Here is a 22,693-nt window from a genome sequence, read left to right on the forward strand (position 1 = left end):
TTGGTGCGATGGGGATTCGAACCCGTGACTCTTGAATTACGAGCCTAAACTACCTGGTCATGCCGGGCCCCATGACCTGTTTGTTACTGTCATTCAATTTTTATTCAATATTTATCTTTTGCTTTGACTGATGGCATTGCTTTGTAGTCACACCCAGAGCTGTAAATAAATAATTATTATTTATGACTATGGTCATCCTATAGGCCTGTACCTAAATGCTTCTTATGTCATTACATTTTCACTTAGGAGAAAGATATTAATTCTTAAAAAATCAACTTACTAAGCTGTTACATAAGTACTATACAAAGATTAACCCACAAATTATCGTTAAGCCAGTATATGAGATAATTTTTTTTTTCTTGTTAAAAATTGTATTCAAACCTCTCTTCGTTCACGGAATATTTACTCATATTTATATATATACAGTAGCTTAAAAAAATATCTATAATGGAATAAACAAACACTATTTAACTGTATTTATACATAAGCCCATGGTGATTTCCAAGAGTCACCCTTTATTATCGTTCAGCACCTCAGTCAAATCACGCGGTCGTATTAGTGGACAATGACAACAAACCACCTCAACTGACTTTAAAACTTAAGCTCTGGCTTTTAGAGTTGGAACGTATTATTAAAGACAGTCTACCTTCTGAACAAGATCTTCAAACTCATGTTGAGTTAAGCTTGTATTAATTCTTTGCCACAAACGATATGGATAATTTTATTAATTTATTTAGTATGGCTGTATATTATATTCAACCTCACTCACTGGTTTTTTTACAAGCTCCCTTCACTTCCAGTCTTACCATGACCCTTAAAAATGTTTTTAACCCAAGTACGTAAGCTTTAATTGAATATTCAAGTGATTAGCTGTAATTATAGTTTTGTATTAATTGTAAGAACTTACTGAAGATGAAATGTGTATATTCCAACATTTTAATAAAATATGTTGTTATTCATCTCTTCTATGGTTGCATTAACCATACTGTTCCTTATATGATATATTTATATATTAAGTCTCAGTTCATCGACTCAACTCGAAAAGAACGTCTCCTCTTCCGAAAACAGGTTGGCATTTATTGACGTTATATTGAACGGATATGATAAGAGGGCGTGTCCAACCTATGGTGAAGGTATGACCTATTCTTTGTAAATCTTAAATACTGCTATTATGATATATCAAGGTTGGTCCAGTTTTTGCATTAACAACTATATAGTTGTTTGATATCATCAATAGGTACGTCTGAGGACTTATAACACTGAAAATGTAGGGCACAGCACTGATAGCACATTAAGCACATTTATTCGTTAATATATATTTTTCTGATTACAAAAAGTCTGTAAAATATATGAGTATAAAATCAGTATTTAAGAATGTGCTGTGAACGTCAGAATGGTACTTTTCAAGTATCATAACCTTGTGGTTAAAACCACATGTATTTTAACTATCTCAGTTTAATTCACTCCCATACTTTTACTATCATGTAATTTTTGAGCACCCTGAGTTCTTCAAACACATGTTCCTCTAAAGAATTTAGGTTTTAAATGTCGAAAGTACAAAATATTTTATTTATCTTTAAGACGTAGATAGATAGATATACGTTGATCACTGACTGTTTTTATTTCGAGATAGAGACGGTACATAAAGAGGAGTTTTGTTTGGTATTGGTATAAAATGGTAGAACACATATGAAAAGTGTAATTGAAATTTGTTACTCTCTATAGATAAGTTGAAACTCAATAGTAAAATATAGTTTAAAAAGTTATATTTCAATACACGTGACTGTTTCCTTTTGTTTAGGAAAACCAACAGATGTGATGGTTAACATTTACGTGAACAGCTTGGGTTCTATCAGTGCCGCCAACATGGTATGTAAAATAATAACTGTGGGTGCTAGAGTCAACCAGGTCTATCAGTGCTGTATCAACATGGTATGTAAAATAATAACTGTGGGTGCTAGAGTCAACCAGATCTATCAGCGCCGTATCAACATGGTGTGTAAGATAATAACTGTGGGTACTAGAATCAACCAGATCTATCAGTGCTGTCAACATGGTATGTAAAATAATAACTGTGGGTGCTAGAGTCAACCAGATCTATCAGTGCTGTATCAACATGGTATGTAAAATAATAACTGTGGGTACTAGAATCAACCAGATCTATCAGTGCTGTCAACATGGTATGTAAAATAATAACTGTGGGTGCTAGAGTCAACCAGATCTATCAGTGCTGTATCAACATGGTATGTAAAATAATAACTGTGGGTGCTAGAGTCAACCAGATCTATCAGTGCTGTCAACATGGTATGTAAAATAATAACTGTGGGTGCTAGAGTCAACCAGATCTATCAGTGCTGTATCAACATGGTATGTAAAATAATAACTGTGGGTACTAGAATCAACCAGATCTATCAGTGCTGTATCAACATGGTATGTAAAATAATAACTGTGGGTGCTAGAGTCAACCAGATCTATCAGTGCTGTATCAACATGGTATGTAAAATAATAACTGTGGGTGCTAGAGTCAACCAAATCTATCAGTGCTGTCAACATGGTATGTAAAATAATAACTGTGGGTACTAGAATCAACCAGATCTATCAGTGCTGTATCAACATGGTATGTAAAATAATAACTGTGGGTACTAGAATCAACCAGATCTATCAGTGCTGCCAACATGGTATGTAAAATAATAACTGTGGGTGCTAGAGTCAACCAGATCTATCAGTGCTGTATCAACATGGTATGTAAGATAATAACTGTGGGTACTAGAGTCAACCAGATCTATCAGTGCTGTATCAACATGGTATGTAAAATAATAACTGTGGGTGCTAGAGTCAACCAGATCTATCAGTGCTGTATCAACATGGTATGTAAAATAATAACTGTGGGTACTAGAATCAACCAGATCTATCAGTGCTGTCAACATGGTATGTAAAATAATAACTGTGGGTGCTAGAGTCAACCAGATCTATCAGTGCTGTATCAACATGGTATGTAAAATAATAACTGTGGGTACTAGAATCAACCAGATCTATCAGTGCTGTATCAACATGGTATGTAAAATAATAACTGTGGGTACTAGAATCAACCAGATCTATCAGTGCTGCCAACATGGTATGTAAAATAATAACTGTGGGTGCTAGAGTCAACCAAATCTATCAGTGCTGTCAACATGGTATGTAAAATAATAACTGTGGGTACTAGAATCAACCAGATCTATCAGTGCTGTATCAACATGGTATGTAAAATAATAACTGTGGGTACTAGAATCAACCAGATCTATCAGTGCTGCCAACATGGTATGTAAGATAATAACTATGGGTACTAGAGTCAACCAGATCTATCAGCGCCGTATCAACATGGTGTGTAAGATAATAACTGTGGGTACTAGAGTCAACCAGATCTATCAGTGCTGTATCAACATGGTGTGTAAGATAATAACTGTGGGTACTAGAGTCAACCAGATCTATCAGTGCTGCCAACATGGTATGTAAGATAATAACTATGGGTACTAGAGTCAACTAGATCTATCAGCGCTGTATCAACATGGTGTGTAAGATAATAACTGTGGGTACTAGAGTCAACCAAATCTATCAGTGCTGTCAACATGGTATGTAAAATAATAACTGTGGGTACTAGAATCAACCAGATCTATCAGTGCTGTATCAACATGGTATGTAAAATAATAACTGTGGGTACTAGAGTCAACCAGATCTATCAGTGCTGTATCAACATGGTATGTAAGATAATAACTGTGGGTACTAGAGTCAACATAGTATTGTCAGGTAATAGCTGTGGGTACTACAATAAATTAGATCTGTCAGTGCTGCCAACAAGGCATGTGAATTATTAACTTATGGCACTATAATCAATTCTATCTGTTAGGTTTGGCAGCAAGATATGTGAGTTGTGAATCACAACAATGATTTTTCCTTGTAGTATTATATAAACGTCAGTCTAGTCTCTACCAGAGTTGGTAACAGTGTTTATAAGCTAGATTGTTAGCTGTGGTGATAACTATTACTACCGCTAATATAGCACGTAAGATATGAAATGTTAGTAGTAAATCAGTTTAGGCTTTACTTATCCTATTATTACTGTTTGACAGCAAACACATATTGGAAGCAACGATCTAAGAGTTATTAAAAACAATGAATATACTGTTATAAAGATTCTTTTTAACTTATTTGTTTGTATCGTTGTTTAACCAGAGGGAGTTTTGAAGTCAAGTGACAAGCTCGCTGCTTGGCCCCTAAACCTTTTTTTTTTAAGTTTTACACTAATTCGAGCGGTATAAAACGTGCGTTAAACTAGAATAAATAATGATTGATTTTTATTTCTGTTATTAAATTACGTTGAGTCTGAAGTAGTAAAATATTATTTAAATGAATATGTTAATTCTCATATTTACAATATTAGATTTTTTAATTAGTGAACTAATTAGTATAATTGCACACAAGAGAACTTTAAATTACTTAGTCAGTGAATATTTTATACTAGCATTTTATCAAATAACGTAAACAAGCAAACCGAACAATAATTTTTTTTTTACAACGATACCTAATGTAGTTTTATTAGTTCTAAGGTATATAAGGTCTATTCTGGCGAAGCGTGGCTTATAGATCGGTAGTTTATGTGATATTACATTACAGTAAGAATGACGCTTCCCACCATTTTTTTCACTGACTCTGTACGGTTTTCTGGCAAAAAGAATATGAATTTGATATTTTAATATGAGCCATATGTATCACTGAAGATAGGAAAAGCTGCTAATGTTATCCTGCCCATCTTGAGTAAAAGTAGTAAATGTAGTCTTTGTCTGTAAAACCTATTCTAAAGGAGTACATGAACGTGTGCGATATTGGTGATAAGAATTAGAATGTATTGTAATTAATGGGGCTCCGTCTTTGTCAACCATATTAACATCAGAAAATGGCTTCCTTAGATGACAAGTGCAACAAGCATTTGTAGCAAACCATATTTTATAATACTGTTGATTACCCAAACCTACGAGTTGTTGTACGAGATGGAAACGTGAGTTGAGAGTGTGTGTTTGTTTGTTTTGGATGTCTCGAAAAGCTACACCAGGGCCTATCTGCGCTAGCCGTCCCTAATTTTGCAGTGTAAGACTAGAGGGAAGGCAGCTAGTGATCACCACCCACCGCCAAATATTGGGCTACTCTTTTACCAACAAATAGTGGGATTGACCGTCACATTATAACGCCCCCACGGCTGAAAGGGCGAGCATTTTTGGTGTGGCGGAGATTCGAACCCGCAACTCTTAGACTATGAGTCGAATGCCTTAGCCACCAGGACATGCCGGGCCAAGTGTGTGGATGTGACCTTTAATCTAATGTGATGACTTTTGCAGAAGTTCAAAGAGGAGAAGAAAAATCATGAAATGACTTTGTTACACTATAAAATATCTTCCTTACTGTTTTAATATGACAATTTCTAACAAAGCAAAGAACTTAACATTTTGTATATAACTATCTAGAACGAAGGATAAGTGAAATGATCTAATAGAATCAGTTTAACATCTGTGTATCTATCAAATCACCCACTCACCTATTTTTACACAGGAATACGTTGTGGATGTCTATCTACGGCAATCATGGTTTGACTCTCGGCTTGACATTCGACCTCTTGGATTGAATTCAACAGTAACTTTAAATGGTGAAGATATAATTAACAGGATCTGGAAACCTGACCTCTTCTTTCGTAATGTGAAAGAAGCCAACTTCCATATGGTTACAGTGCCCAACATTTTAATTAAATTATCCCCGGATGGACATATTTTGTACAGTATGAGGTAAGAATATCGCTTGTGTTATATTGTAGTCTGTTCGTATGTTTATTTTGCTCGAGTCATTAAGGGCACGTGATAAATGTACCGTTTTCTTCCAAGCTCTGGAAGTTTGTGATTAATCATACTTAAGTGTGAAAATACTGTTCTATTGGTAATTTCTCTCTTTACAAACGAATACAAATTGAAGCTTTCGAATACTTAAACTATTCGGTATGTTACCAAACGTTTTGTGACGTATGGTGAACTGCTGCTCAAGAGAGATTTTTTGTTCTGAAGTCTGAAAACATGATATTGTAATAAAACGTACTGTCTCACGTGATTATCTATGCATCCATCAGAAGTACCCGGAAATTTACACAGAATACATGTATTAAATTATTTTCACGCTAAATTATTCCATCTATTTAGGTCGACAATAGTAGTTGAGGCTATCGTTTGGTGCCAATGTGCCATTAGACCGGATAGTTCTACAAAGCAGCGCCAGGGGATATAGTTTTAAACTGTGTTGCTAGAGGGCGGGTAGCTGCAAAATGAAGGAGTGGACAGTGAAATCATATACAGTGCTCGGACTAATGTCTAAATCACATACTTCGAGTAGGCTTTATAGAAACTATAGGCGTAACATTGTGTACTACCAATAAATAAATTATTAAAAAAACGTCTAATTTAATATAATTTGGATTTAAACTTTGCATTCTCATGTCAACACTATTTTCCTGAAAGGGTTCCAGGAACTTCCCACTGTGATTTGCGTGACTCGTATATCATTATTTGAATTACCTTTATATGTATTGGTAATTTAATAACGATTCTTTGCTTTATACTTGTATAGGTAAATAGAAATAATATGCTGAAACCTTAGACGTTGTGTTGTCTTATGTGTTTATTTAAGTTTCTGTGTTTGTTTTCTTACAGCAAAGCCACATCGGGCTATCTGCTGAGCCAACCCCCGGGGAATCGAACAACTGATTTTAGCGTTGTAAATCCGTAAAATTACCGCTGTACTAGCGGGGAACATCTAAGTTTCTATAATTGAGTTTACTTAAGTGATAGAATTTGCTGCAACAGTAAATTATGTGTTTAGAGAAACGTTTCATAAAGTACAATATCGGTGTTACGGTAGTTAATCAGAACAAAATGGTTTATATATATTCAATAAAGAAAGGATACAATTAAACTTAAGAGTGGAAACTATGATATACTGACTTTGTTTCGTTTCAATACGAAAATATCTGGAGTTTGAATACTTTAGGTTAACATGTGTATAATAATTTATGTAAACCATAAAATTAAACCGTATTCTATTGCAGTCGCTTAATGTCGTACATATATATAATATTTATATTGAATTTGAACATGTTTCTTACAAAGCGACTACTTGCATGAATATTTATATATACAATGCATATTTGGAGTTTAAACGTGCCATGGTAACATTAATACACTCATTCTGCCTACTTTTACTCTGAGTAGACTTATTTGTAGTAAGTTCAGTTTAAATGTTTCAAACAATAACATAAGGTATAAATGTTTTATGTTAATGTAGAAAGCACTTTTTATGTAGATTCTAAGTTAGACCTGTACACGAGTGACGACAAAATACAGTGTATAACTTAGTCAATCTATAATACATGAAACATTAATTTTATGTATTCAAAGACTTTGTTTATTACTATTATAAAAAAAAACAACACACGCATGAATCTGACACAAACAGCAATGCACAAACTAAAACTTAACACAACTTGATAACACTTTCGGGTAATTAGTGAGCAAACCATATAATAAAGTATCTGGGAGCAGACCATGTAGTAAAACATGTAGCAAAACATTTGACAACAAACCACGTAACAAAACATGTAGCAAAACATTTGACAGCAAACCACGTAACAAAACATCTGACCTTGACACATGGATGAACACATCATCCATGTGTACATTTTGGAATTACACATCCATGGTACGACACTGTTCAACTATTCGTCATTGTTGTGCACTATCTGCCTCCTGGCGTCTCTTTGTGGAAGTATTAATTCAGGTGACCATCCGTAAGATTACTTACTCTTTTCTGGATTTATTTGTTCTTCTGCTTACATGTGTTAAACTTTAGCAAGTAACAAACTTTATTCGAAAACTTAGAGAAATATATAATCGTTGTTTTCAAATTCGTTTTGTAGGTCGATAAGGTAGGGAGGCTGAGAATATTTATGTTTGTTTGTTTGTGTTTTGAATTTCGCACAAAGCTACACGAGTGCTATCTGCGCTAGCCGTCCATAATTTTGCATTGTAAGACTATAGGGAAAGCGTCTAATCGTCACCACCCACCGCCACATCTTGGGCTACTCTCTTACCAATGAATAGTGTGATTGACCGTAACATTATAACACCCCCACAGCTGAAAGGGTGAGCATGTTTGGTGTAATGGGGACTCAAACGCGCGACCCTCAGATTACTAGTCGAACGCCTTAACTCACCTGGCCATGCCGGGGTCCCATGAAAACGACGAAAGTTGTGTACCAATCTGTTAAATGACTACATGGAACGTTTAAGCAAACATTAACCATATCTTCTATCTCTTATGCATGTAGGTGCATCATTCCAAAATTCTTCAGGGAGGAGGCGTATCAATCCGTTCCCAGAGCCCCTGATGGCTCCTGGCATCTGTGGTAGTGTTGTTTGGAAGAATCAGTTTCTTTACCAATATTTTGTGTTTTTGTGATTTCTCAATAGAAAATTTGCAGATATTAACAGGAGTTCAGTTCTGTACTCGACCATGAAAAGCTCCATCATCCTTCGTTCGTGTTTGCGGTACTAGGACAAATCATAAAACGAAACACAGGTTAATAAGCAAGGCAATAACACATAACAAAATAACATGTCGAATAGAATGCGTTTGCGCAAGAATAGTAAATACACATTTTGTAGACTATTCACGTGTCATGTTAAACAGGATTCACGTGTCAACACGTGGAGAGCGAAAAAGAAATCATTAGGCTTAATTTTATTGGGAAAGTTAGAAGGAAATATCTAATTGGTACAACATTTCACTGTCCGCCTTTCCTTTTAAATGACTAATTATTATATCTTAAAACCGTTTGTTTGCTTTGTTTGTTTTCTATGAATTTCGCGCAAAGCTACTCGAAGGCTATCTGCGCTATCCGTCCCTAATTTTGCATTGTAAGACTAGAGGGAAGGCAGCTAGTCATTACCACCTACCGCCAACTCTTGGGCTACTCTTTTACCAATGAATAGTGAGATTGACCGTCACATTATAATGCCCCCACAGCTGAAAGAGCGAGCATGTTTGGTGCGACGGAGATTCGAACCCACGACCCTCGTATTACGAGTCGAACGCCTTAACCCACCTGGCCATACCGGGCCTCGTAAAACCGATGAATGCTGACAAGCATTATTGAATAATTGATCCTTTTAATTATTATTCTATATTTCTTTTGGCGACACATACACAAGTTTTGAAGTGGGTTAGACTTGAAGCATAAGCGATTTTGTATACTTCCCTTTTAGAAGTAAAACAATTTTTTATTTATTTAAATGTGGTTGACTTTAATTAATGAAAGAGTCAATATATAAATGATGGGAAACTATCTAAAGTATCACTTTGTGAGTATTCGACTTCTTCTAAAGTATTTGTCACATACTTGAATATAAGGTTTGAAACCACTTAAATATATATATATACCATCTCATTTGTTGTATTGAAATATTAGCAGTGCTATTTTGGATTAGTCCTGGTGAACCAAATACCTAATGCAATTCGTGTGTAAGGCTTATTGTTGAATTTATAACTTACTTCGTTATATCATTATTAGAATTATCACTTGTCGCTTCTATATCAGTATATATATGTATATAATTGTTAACGACTTAATAAATAATATTGGACTCCATTAACCTTGCTACCTGCTCAATATACAAAGATTTCTTTGAAGTTGGGATATATTCGTAACAAGAGTTTTGCTTATTCATCAGTTATGTTTTAAGTAATAACACAAAGTTATGTGGAGCCAGGAATTTTACGTTATAATGACACAAGAGTGCATTAAGTCAGGTATACTAAAAATGATCAAAACTCCTTAAAGAACAACATAAAATGAGAAACATTTATGTTAAAGCTAGACATTTTTTTTATATATCGTCTTTTAAACAAAGATTCAAAAATTGGCTGATGCCAATTCAGTATTTTTTCTTTAATGTTAATACATTCGCGGTAAATGTGTTAAGGCAAAATCTATGCATAAATATGTAAATTATTCGTGTTTTTATTAAGAGATCCATCCATTTGTTTATACTATAAATTCCATCAAGAACACATTGCACAGTTGTAAGTCCTGAATTATTCAGTTGGAAACATCTATATGAAAATTAGTAGAAAAAATATGACACTATATGTTTTAGTTTTGCATTTATTATCATTACTTAAACATCAGTATTGTAAACTCTAAGATAATTTACAATTATTTGCACAAAAACTAGTATAACAGAGTAGGAAAATTGTGATAAACTATTTAAAAATTGTTTAAAATATGAAATTTGAGAAATGTAATACATGGATTTAAGAGGTTCATCCAATGCCTTTGGCACATCAGCTCAGTATCGCATGAGATGGTCGTGTTTTAAATATCAGATGATGTTTTTAGCTTTCGTGTTTGAAGAAATGGAATACGCTATAACAACACTTCATTTTCTTTGCAAGGCGCCTAAAAGTTAAAAAAAGAAATTGAATTACCTCGCCTAGAAAATTGACCATTTTGAGGAAAGACCAGACTAAATACGGTTCACAATCAATAATATATTTTCAGGTGATTAATGAGATATTATAATACAAAATTATGACTACAACGTGAACATAAGCTATATAGTTAAAATAAGACGCCATTGTACTGAGAAAATCTTATTTGAGCGAAAAATAAAAATTATAGTCGATTTGGTTTGTTTTGAAATTCGCGCAGATAGCCATCCCTATTTTAGCAGTTTAAGACTAGAGGGAGGGCAGCTGGTCTTTACCATCTACCGCCAACTCTTGGATTACTCTTTACCAATGAAATGTAGGACTGACTGTCACATTATAACGCTTCCACGGTTGATGAAACGAGCATGTTTGGTGTGACGGGTATTCGAGCCCGCGACCCTCAGATTGCGAGTCGAGTGTGTTATCCACTTGGCCAATTCTAGTCACACAAAGCATTGAATAATCTATTTATTTTTCAGTAACGATAAGTTCAATATAAGATGATTAGAATCGAAACTTAGTTATTATGGAGAATTACTGAGAATATATTTCCATTTGCTTTTGTTTGTTTTTTTCTTTCACAGACTTACTCTTCGTCTGTCTTGCCATATGTCATTTCGTCATTATCCACTGGACACTCAGCGTTGCCATGTGATTTTTGGCTCGTGTAAGTGCAAACAATTTTATCATTTTGTAAGATACCTTAATAGGAGCGAAAGTTAACATGAATCTTAATTATACACGTGTTTACGTTGTGACCTGATTATTTTGAAAGTAATTTAGTTATTCATTGTTGTGTAACGCAAAAGCGATTTTCATTAATGTTGCGTGTGTTCATAAATGACTGAAGTTAAAAATCTGGCTGTATTAATTTATCCTTGAAATAGACCTAAGTTTAAGACATTTAAGAACTACTAGACAGTTGGTTATATGAGTTGCGTGTATGTACGTTTTTATAATTTAGCACAAAACTACATAATGGGCTGTCTATCCTCTGACCACCACAGTATCGAAACTGTTTTAGCGTTGTAAATCCGGAAGCACACCGCTGTGCCACTAGGTGCACTTCTCATGTTTTGCAGTAACATCAAATTTGGCCTTGGATGGCTCAGTATTGGAGTGATCGACTCGCAAATTACGGATTCCAGTTCAATCACCAAATACGATTGCCATTTCAGTCTCGGGGTAATTATAAAGTGATGGGAAATCCTACTATTCGATTAGATGTTTTAAGAGTTGGAGTCGATAGTATTTTGAATAACCTCCTTCCATCTTTTTATTACTTCTAAATTAGGCAGATAGCTCTCGATGAACCTTTTACAAAATTTAACAAAGCAAACAAAACATCAAATGTTTACCCTCAAATTGAGTTTAATAAAGTGAGTGTATAAGTCAAAAGATATTAATATATGTTTGATTTAAGCCTAACTTGTCAGGCTTAGTTAGAAAATTAATGATTTTAAAAATTCTGCAGCTCCCCAGTGGCACAGCTGCATGTCTGCGGACTCACACCGCTAGAAACTGGGTTTCGATACCCCTGGTGAGCAAAGCACAGATAGCACATTGCGTAGCTTTGTGCTTAATTCCAGACAAACAATCAATTACATTCTGCGCTTTATTTACAGATATTTTTTTTTAGCAAATCATTTTTACATGATTTTAAGAATGCGTAAATCTATTTTGTCAATTATCTATGTTTACTCTGAATTAATGAAGTAATACTTTTGTATTGTTTCTTTCAGCCAGTCTTTTAGTGAATAAAACTGAGATTTTAATTAAATACCAATCATGTAAATCATTCATGACAATAAAATACAACATCAACGTGATAAAACTTGGAAATACATAAAAAGTTGACATCTTTATCAGGAAAAATATAATTATCTAATCAAACGACTTTCACTTGATACGGTTTCATGAATCTTCAGAATAAAACAATTAATTTCCTATTGGGATTTTTTGTGTTTCTTTTCTGAAAACGTTTAGACAATTTAACTAAAATTTCAGCTATAATTACAAGGATTTCTCTTTTTTTTTTTTCAAAGCTACCCTAATTTATGTCTTTATGAGATATTTACAAAAGTAAATCACTCTCTTGCTCTTTAGGTTGTGTGGAAACGCACACACATAGGCGGTTTGTTTCTTTGTTTTGAATTTTGTGCAAAGCTGCACTAGGGCTATCTGCGCTAGCTTTCCCTGATTTAGCAGTATAAGATAAAAGGAAGGCAGCTAGTTATTACCACTCACCGCTAACTCTTGGGCTACTATTTTATCAACGAATAGTGGGATTTGTCATAACATTAAAATGCTTCCACGGAGGAAGGGGCGAGAATGTTTAGTAGGACGAGAATTCGAACCCTTGATCCTCAGGTTACGAGTCGAGCGCCCTAACCACTGGCCATACTGAACGCAGGAAAAAAAAAAGACATTGGGCTTTTTCGATTTAGAAAAAAGGTATAGGGTGAACCTTACAAATCGAGAGTATGTTTTCTTATAGCAAAGCCACTGCAGGCTATCTGCTGAGTCCACCGTTGTAAATCTGTAGATATACCATTTTACTAGCGGGGGGCTTATAAATCGACGAAACGGAAACAACTGAACGTATATACTTGTTGTGGAATGTCAAAGAAGCAAAAGTAGTTTTATAATGGTGATAGTAATTTCAAACAATTAATACCTAGTAACTTTCTCCTTTGAAATGTATGCTTCTGGCTTTAAAACTACAAGCGGGCTCGGGATGACCAGGTGGTTACAGCACTCGACTCGTAATTCGAGGGTCGCGGGTTCGAATCCCCGTCGCGCCAAACATGCTTGCCCTTTTAGCCGTGGGGGGGTTATAATGTAACGGTCAATCCCACTATTCGTTGGTAAAAGAGTAACCCAAGAGTTGGCCGTGGGTGGTGATGACTAGCTGCCTTCCTTCTAGTCTTACACTGCTAAACTAGGGACGGCTAGCGCAGATAGCCCTCGTGTAGCTTTGCGCGAAATTTAAAACAAACCAAACTAAAACTACAAGCATTGCGTTTAACGTTAATAAAAATTAAGCAAGCGTTTGGTATTCAACAAAGTCTTTCTTGCTTTCGAGCGATAGTTTTGTCTTTCGTTTCAGTAGGTTAAGCGCGACCTTTTTCGAAATCAACGACTGCTCTTTTCAAAATAGTGTGTTGCTATTAGACGAAACATGGATTTGAAGTATTCTTAGAATCAAAATACACGTGGTATTAAAGAAAAACAAACGATTTTTTTGAAGTAATTATCAGCTCAGAGAATAAAACGACATACTGTTTATCTATTGCGTAGTAATACTGTGTTCAGTTGTAACATGGCAGTATTTGTAATTAGATTTTCGAAATTCGTAGAGCCTCAAATATTTTATTTTTTTGGTTAAAGCACTTGTTTTATTTATCTGTTTATTGTAAATATATTCATGAATATCTGGTACAGGTAAGATTTTCTGTAACGAGACGAAAGACTTGGGGATAAAATTATTGTTTTTAATGTTATTTCATTATTAGTTTTTATTACGTTTTTTATATCAGATAAAAAAACACACACGTTAATTTAACTATCCTTTGTTGTTAGATTCCCAGAGTGTTGAAAGCATGACTTTAACTTGGATGGATAATGCTGTATTACTTGACCCTAACCTAGAAATTTCAGAGTTCGAAGTTGTGTCTGTAGATCCAGAAGGACCTGTTTTTGAAAACTATAATGATGTAGGTAAGTCTTTGATATTGGAAGAAGTGGACAGGTGTCCACAGTAAACTTGGACACACACGTGCGGAAGTACCGGTCATAACCATGTCCGATTTCAATATTTTCAAGTTTGTACTTCTAGTTTTATATATCGACAACCTCAGTCGATAAAGCATTTTCGCTATTTGAATCTTAATGTAAGTATAACCTTACAAAAAGAGGTGCTACAAGTGTTCAAGAGAACATTTATTGTGGTGTTTAACAGTTTTAGAAGTATTGAAGCCTTTGAGAAAATCGATGGGTGACGACTTTTCTGGTAGATTCCACGACTCCTTCTCGTCGTCTATCGACTCTCTCGCCCAAAGGCTGTTTGTGTTTTATAACAAAGTAGCATTGGACTATCCATGCTCTGTCTACCACGAGTATCAAAACTCGGTTTCTAGAGTTGTAAGTCCGCAGACATACCGCTATTTCACTGGAGGGGAGTATAAGTCCATACACTTACTGGGGATTAATTTTGTTTTGAATTTCGCACAAAGCTACTTCAGGGCCATCTGCGCTAGTCGTCCCTAATTTAACAGCGTAAGACTAGAGGGGAGGCAGCTAGTCAACACCACTCACCGCCAACTCTTGGGCTACTTGTTTACTAACAAATAGTGGAATTAACCGTCACATTATAACACACCCACGGTTGAAAAGGCGAGCATGTTTGGTGTGATGGGGATTCGAACCTGCGACCATCAGATTACGTGTCGAGTACCTTTGCTTTAACCACCTGGCCATGCCGGGACCTCACTGGGGAATCACTGAAATAATTCATTGTTTTCAAGGCTTTTGAAACACATAACTAACTTTGTCCCATCTTAGAAACACCGTGTAAAATATCTTTTAAAGGTTTTATAGTGTTAGTATCAATGCCTAGGGTACACATATTTTCAAGGCTCATAAAAACATTGTCAAGTGAAGCTTAATTAATGGTATTGGATTCATAGATCTCTACCCAATGATTGTGCTAAACTTTACAGTTAAATCAATATGAAACAACGACTTAGCTGCTAGTCATTTGTGTATTATATGCTGGAAGTCTCTTCTCAGACTCCTATTACCGTTCTGGTTTTAACTCACTTGTTATCTTATTTACATATGTATGTGTGTGTATATACTTAGTTGTCAGTTTCTTCTTAAACTAGGCTTTCAACCATAACTCTCACATGTGAGAGAGAAATATTTTTTTTTCTAAGCACATCCTTCTGTGTGTTTTGGCCCTGAACCCTTACTGAGTTTGGAGTCCAATGGTTTAAACAGAAATTACTACCAAGGTAAAGTTGGCGAGAAACACTCAATAAACAACTTTTACTCCACGTTCAAATTAGTTCAGTGTAATCTTTCTGTAACTTCCCTGTATCTGTCGTCAGACTAGCAGTGAGTAAATATCAGCATGAAGTTAAACTTGCTCATTGTTTACTTGTCTAATGCACACATTATCAGTAATTAACAAAAAGTCCTAGAATGAATGATTGTTTGTTTTGTTTATGAATTTCGCGGAAAGCTACACGAGGGCTATTCATAATTTAGCAGTGTAAGACTAGAGGGAAGGCAGCTAGTCATCACCATCCACCGCCAACTCTTGGGCTACTCTTTTACCAAGAAAGGGCGAGCACGTTTAGTGCGACGGAGATTCGAACGCCTTAAACCCCCTGGCCATGCCGGGTCTAGAATGAATGAACTGGTTTAGTATTTACTTCCGTTTATGAATCTTAAAATTTCAGGCTTGCCTCTTACACTACACTGTCATTCCATAGCACAAGCACTCGAAAAGTATTTTAAAGTACGGATTTTTCTTAAAAATACAAGTTCTTAAAGCGGAAGCACAAGTTACTTTAATGGTTGAACAAACATTCAAACCCAAAGTGTGTTTTACATTAGTAGGGAGAACAAGCACTCCAACCGGAAGTACGTGTTATTTTGGTAGAGGAACCAGCACTCAAATCGGAAGTGCATTTAATTTAGTTGTATAGATAGTGTTTTTTTTTTTATAGCAAAGCCATATCGGGCTATCTGCTGAGCCACCGAGGGGAATCGAACCCCTGATTTTAGCGTTATAACTCCGGAGATTTACCACTGTACTAGCGGGGGGCACCATCTAGAGAGAGAGCTCAAACCGGAAGTACGTGTTACTTTAATAGGGGAAGAAGTACTCAAAGCGGAAGTACGCGTTACTTTAATAGGGGAAGAAGTACTCAAAGCGGAAGTACGTGTTACTTTAATAAAGAACATTAAGGAAGGGCTTCCAACGTTAATGGTTCTCCACGATACTGCAGATAGTTAAAACACTGAAGTTATTGAACATTTTATATGGTTGTTTATATTTGTTTATAAACCTACATAGAGATATCTCTATGTTTATATTTATTTATGAACCTATATAAAAATATCTCTATGCTAGTATTTATTTATAAACCTATATAAAGATATCTCTATGCTAGTATTTCGATCTAATTAAAAATAATCTTATAAAGATATCCTCGATAAGTTATGTTATTATTTCATAAAACTTGGATTTAGAATCTTGAAACTGAACGGGCAACTTATGCACACGTGCTAAACGCTCAGGTCAGAAGCCCCAAATGTTCTAACATACTTATACCAATCCCAGAATTATTGAACATAGAAAGATAGCTTTTAATTATTGAACCGCGTTCGAGCAAATTCCTACTTTATCATAATATACTTGTTATGAATATTTAATACACGCTATGGAATAAGATAAACAGCGTAATGCGAGTGCAGGCATTAATTTATTATTGTTATTTATATAAGCTAATCAGTGGGTATCACGAGACCTGCTACAAGTGGCTTGCTTGAAAACTCTCGTGACTTTAGTTGATTGTGTGTTTTCTAAGAAAAACGATATAGTTTTAAATATTCATGATATGCTTTCAATAACAACGTGAATACATAACACTGCTTCATTATGGTATTACGTAATTCAAACACACACTAAGAGCTGTTGACTTCATATGATATACTGATTCTTATCTAGATGAATGTTTATTTGTCCGTGGCGAATATTTTCCGGCTTTCCAATCCCTAAGTAATACAAAACGTTCAAGGACTTTTGGACACGCCCCAGAGATATTCGGAAAACCTTTACTTTATATATTTTTCTTATGCCTACGAGTTTGACAACTATTTGCTCTTTTGCCATTCCTCATAGGAGATGAATTACGCACAACGTCTACACGTTCACGCGAAGACAAAGAAATAAATGATACGTTTTGTGCGAGTGACTTTGCTCCAGTGAGTATAATACAGAAAAATACTTAGATACACTACTCATATAATTACATGTACTAAGCCTTAAAGGGCATTAATGTACAATCAGTATGCAAAAGAGGACCTGCTACTCAAAATACGCGTAACGAAAATTATGTTTCGATAGTCATCATATTTTTCAAAATCTCTAGCGAAACACTTTAGTGTAGAAACAGAAAGGTTTATAAAGAAATTTTATCTAAAGTGGGTTATAATATTAAAGCTATTATGATACTTTCAGACGTCTTATTATATGGAATATTTTATGTATATTTTGCGTGAAATATGCATAATTATAGGATTTTTTCATCAACAAAACTCCTCACTTCAACCAACTTTTTGTTCTCGCTTATTAATAAAACCAAAATGCTATACAGATAGCCGATAACTTATATTAAAAGAGTTTTAAATATGCAAGTAAGTTAAGCAAGTGGTGACCACACCCGTTATGTACCTGAACTACATTTTTACATCGTTTGGTGTTACGTAAGTAATGCGATGCCACCACTAACTGGTCACTTATGGGAAGGCCCATTTTGAAGCAAATACTTTACAGTAGGATAATCAGATCCGAAATTAAGAATTTCACAGAAAGGACTATACCTTATAATTAATTATTTTGTAAAACAAAGGAATTCGATGTCATTTGTGACACCAGGGCTATCCAGAAACTGTGCCCCAGTCGTACGGCTTCTTGTAACTAGTGGTATATCACGGACATAAAGACCAATAGGAGGACATAAAAAAACTGTCGCGACTTCACAATTCTTGCACAACCTAAATTGTACTAAAGACTTTTAATTTAGAACCTGAAGAAGGTTTTCTTTTAGTAGGAATAGTACATTAATTTTATATTCCAGAACTCATTAACTGGATATCTTGATACTTCTGACTTACTCTGACACCTCACCGAGTTTAGATATTTGATGTGTCAGAGCGACAAGGTCCGCCAACTTTGCAGAGCCACAGGCTCAAAATGTTGTAAAACACACAGAAAACATTTTAAAACAATAACTTTATGTAGCCGTGTCTGAAGAGGGACTTTTCTGATGATAGGTTTTTCAGAAAACAATCCAACGTTGTCATGAAAGCATACTTAACGATCTAGTAATCAGTTTAAATTGCTTCAAGTTTAGGCTTAGCTTTATCCGCAGTAATAAACTACAAACGTTTCCAATTGTAACTAATCTAACTACAATACACACTTCAAACTTTTATAACAGCAATAGTATATTTATATATTTTTTTTTGTCTTAGGGCTCAACAACATTCTTTCTTTCTCTCCAAACCTTTTTCTTCCACCTCTTATATATACCTGATAGAAATAACCTTTGCTTAAAATGTGATTATAAACATATTTCTGAAAGAGAAAAAGCCCTCCAGTGGCACAGCGGCAAATTTCGGTGTTTGCACAAATAACTCATTGTGTATTTTGTACTTAACAATTAACAGTCAGACCGAAAAAAGGGTTACCGTAATGTATTGCTACGAATATAGGTTTTAGTAAAGAGTTGAGTGTCCCTTATAAATCAAAAGCGTTTTTTAAATCACTCATACTCACGGTGTAAACACAGATGTATGTTTTCGTTTGAAGTCACGTGCATTCTTCTCATTTGATGTCACGTGCATTCTGAAAGGGATATTATGCACCCCCTTCTTTGTTTCCTTGTTAGCAAGGAGATAGATTCTTGTAATCAGTAAAGAGCACTATGAGGTAAAGGGCAAATGGAAAAACATGACCTTATTTAGAAGGCTAAAAGAGGGTTACAAACAATAGAATAAGATTCTCTAAAGTAAACCAATGAAGTTTAAAGTGTTATCAGAATATTATAGTTATTACTATAAGCTTGTTTGTTTTGAATTTCGCACAAAGCTACTCGAGGGCTATCTGTGCCAGCCGTTCCTAATTTAGCAGTGTAAGACTAGAGGGAAGGCAGCTAGTAATCACCACCAACAGCTAACTCTTGGGCTACTCTTTTACCAACGAATAGTGGGATTGACCGTAACATTATAACGCCCCCACGGCTGAAAGGGCGAGCATGTTTGGTGCGACCAGGAACAAGGGACTAATGTTTCACATTTAATGTTAGAAAAATCCCTTATGTTTATACTGTAAGGGAAAGTGTAGGTTTTATATATACACTGTAAAACACTTGCAAAGCTAGGGATCGTCTCTGATATTTCCTAAATAAAATATGGCCGAGAAAAAAAAAGTGTTTTATATGCAACTAGCAGGGACAATTGAATAATCTACAATGATTGTAATGTGTACAATACGGAACACAACACTGCTTGTTAGATCGATGGTGCGTGTTTTGGGAATAGGTAAAATTGATGTAGGACCCCTAAGATTTAAAGCATCACAAAGTACATAAAGTATTTGGAAGATTATTCCATACCTTTGAAAGTTGAAGGAATGTATCCTTGCAATGAATTGCAGGAAGGGTATCACACGTGCTAACTTCGATTCGTTGGATCGTAAACAAAATGATAATGGTGTATTATAAAGGCAATGTGAAAGTGTGCAAGCGTATTAGTGAGCTCGTGCATTCAAATGAGTCAAATCCAAAGAAAGGAGATAAGAGACTTAACCAACCATAAAATGTTCACAGAAACACACATTACACAATATAATAGCCTCACGTAGCAGAGTCTAAATATATTAAAGAATTACAGTAAGAAATAAATTATATATTATTTCAACACAGGGAAACAGGAAACCATTAGTTTATGCTTTCTGGCCAAGAAATAACTCAAACAAAGTAGAGTACAATGAGAAGCCTTATGCAACGCAATGGATGTTTTATGAAATTGTTCTCACGTGGCCATGGCATGGGTAGACGATCGACCCATAATCCGAGGGTCGCAGATTCGAATCCCCGTCATACCAAACATGCTCGGTCTTTCAGCTGTGGGGGCGTTATAATTTACGGTCAATCCCGCTATTCATTGGTAAAAGAGCAGCCCAAGAGTTGGTGGTGGTGATGACCAGTTGCCTTCCCTCTAGTCTTACATTGTTAAATTAGGAACGGCTAGGGCAGTAACTCCCGCGTAGCTTTGCGCGAAATACAAAACAAACAAACTGTTCTCACGCTGCAAATGGATGGTGGCGATCTTCGTCAATCGAGGTGTAGCTTCAAAATATGTAAAACAGTTGGTATGAACAATAATGAGTGAACAGTGATTTTAAAGTGTAAAGGTAAAAGTATGCCCTTTGTTCGGTTGAGTGTACACTTGTGCAATGTCTCCTGAACGATTATTCCTAAATTGTAGGGTTGTAGTGAATGTTTGTAATATATATAAAAAATGTAACGTACAAGATTTGCCATCGGTCACGTGTGTACTGTGTGGTTTCTATTGATTGTTTGTTGTGTTGTTATTATTCTGATGGCTACTGTTGACTACATTGTGAGAAAGGATGTTGCACTCGCAGTCGGTTATGCATGTCTTGTTACCAGAAACGCTACACTTCTTAATATCTCTAGTTTTCGTTACATTTAATCATGTTTATTGTTTTTCTTTGTTGTTTTGAATTTCGCACAAAGCTACTCGAGGGCTATCTGCGCTAGCCGTTCCCTAATTTAGCAGTGTAAGACTAGAGAGAAGGCAACTAGTCATCACCACCCACCGCCAACTCTTGGGCTACTCTTTTACCAACGAATAGTGGGATTGACTGTCACATTATAACGCTCCCGCGGCTGAAAAGGCGAGCATGTTTGGTGTGACACCGATTCGAACCTACGACTCTCGGATTATGAGTCGAGTGCCTTAACCACCTATCTGGCCATGCCGGGCTGTAATCGTGTTTACTAATAAGCTTTAATAAAATAGATGCATTTTAAACTGACTACAAGGCTATTTAAGAACCAGTGTTACTTGTTATTGTTTCTATAAAGTAAAGGCATCAGTAGGTTGATATTTTAACATCGACAGACATGTCGAGGTGTTTCCTGATAAATATAGTGCTTCAGAGATTGTTCTAATAATTACTAAAGCTAAAAGTAGATTAAACATTGTTCTATTACTTTCAACGTGATGAGGCTAGTTTTATTTTTTTTCTTTTCAGGGTGTTCAGCTATTTGAATGTGACTTTTGTTCTGAAGAGGCAGAATGGTTACCATATGGTTCAGACATACTTACCGACTTTTCTAATCGTTACTATTTCCTGGGTTTCTTTCTGGTTGAATGTGGATGCTGTTCCAGCTAGGGTCACTCTCGGCGTCACGACCCTTCTGACCTTGACCACAGTAGCTTCTGGAGTCAGGACCCAACTTCCACCAGTTTCGTATGTCAAAGCTATTGATGTGTGGATTGGAGCATGCTCTGTAATGGTGTTCGGTGCACTTCTAGAGTTTACCCTGGTGAACTACCTGTCCCGGAGTAAGATGAAAGCAGAGCACCTGAAGAGTTTCAGATTTTTCAGTGTATGTGAGGAACCGAATCTGTTTAGTCAGAAGTATATATGTACATAATTTTAATGAATTTGAAAGGTAAAAGTGAATATAAAGATACGAGCTTCACATAAAACCTTAAAAAAAATCATCCTTCCTTACAACAAAAGCTTTTATTATGGAAAAAAAGGCGACTATACAAACAAAATGCCAGCTATGAGTTTCCATAGTTACCTTTAGAACAGTATTTGAAATATTATGTTATTACATTCCAGTTATTTTGATACAGTTTAGCAGTATATGCTTGTGGCACTAATGTACTCTAAAGAAGGCTGAGGAACATCATGCGTCGATTACAATATTTCACCATTATCAGGGAGGAATGAGAGACGAAATGGAAATACTGGAAGTGGTTGTTAGAAGGTTTTACTATTTAGACAGAATGAGGATGTAATGGAAGACAGTGGTTTAGCAATTTTTACTCATTTAGGCAGACTGAGGATGTCTGGTGCAGACAGTGGTTAGAAGGTTTTACTATTTAGGCAGGCTGAGGATTATCATGGAAGACAGTGGTTGTAGGGACGTTTGCCTATTTTAGGCAGGCAGTGAGGAAGTAATGGAGAGACAGTGGTTAGAAGGTTTTACTATTTAGGCAGAATGAGGATGTCATGGAAGACAGTGGTTAGAAGGTTTTACTATTTAGGCAGAATGAGGATATGGAAGACAGTGGT

The 22,693-nt window shown here is 35.5% G+C and overlaps 1 protein-coding gene across 1 annotated transcript in view; it reads left to right on the plus strand.

Moving 5' to 3' along the window:
- LOC143248186 (glycine receptor subunit alpha-4-like) overlaps positions 1-22,693 on the plus strand; it is a 59,072-nt gene that overhangs the window by 17,550 nt on the left and 18,829 nt on the right. The window contains exons 2-8 of the mRNA XM_076496619.1: positions 1,018-1,133; positions 1,802-1,869; positions 5,584-5,813; positions 11,145-11,227; positions 14,143-14,280; positions 14,522-14,624; positions 21,638-22,027. Coding sequence (XP_076352734.1) covers positions 1,018-1,133; positions 1,802-1,869; positions 5,584-5,813; positions 11,145-11,227; positions 14,143-14,280; positions 14,522-14,624; positions 21,638-22,027 — 1,128 coding nt within the window. The remainder of the gene's footprint in view (positions 1-1,017; positions 1,134-1,801; positions 1,870-5,583; positions 5,814-11,144; positions 11,228-14,142; positions 14,281-14,521; positions 14,625-21,637; positions 22,028-22,693) is intronic.

Source organism: Tachypleus tridentatus, chromosome 4 (assembly GCF_004210375.1).
Source record: "Tachypleus tridentatus isolate NWPU-2018 chromosome 4, ASM421037v1, whole genome shotgun sequence".
NCBI lineage: Eukaryota > Metazoa > Arthropoda > Merostomata > Xiphosura > Limulidae > Tachypleus > Tachypleus tridentatus.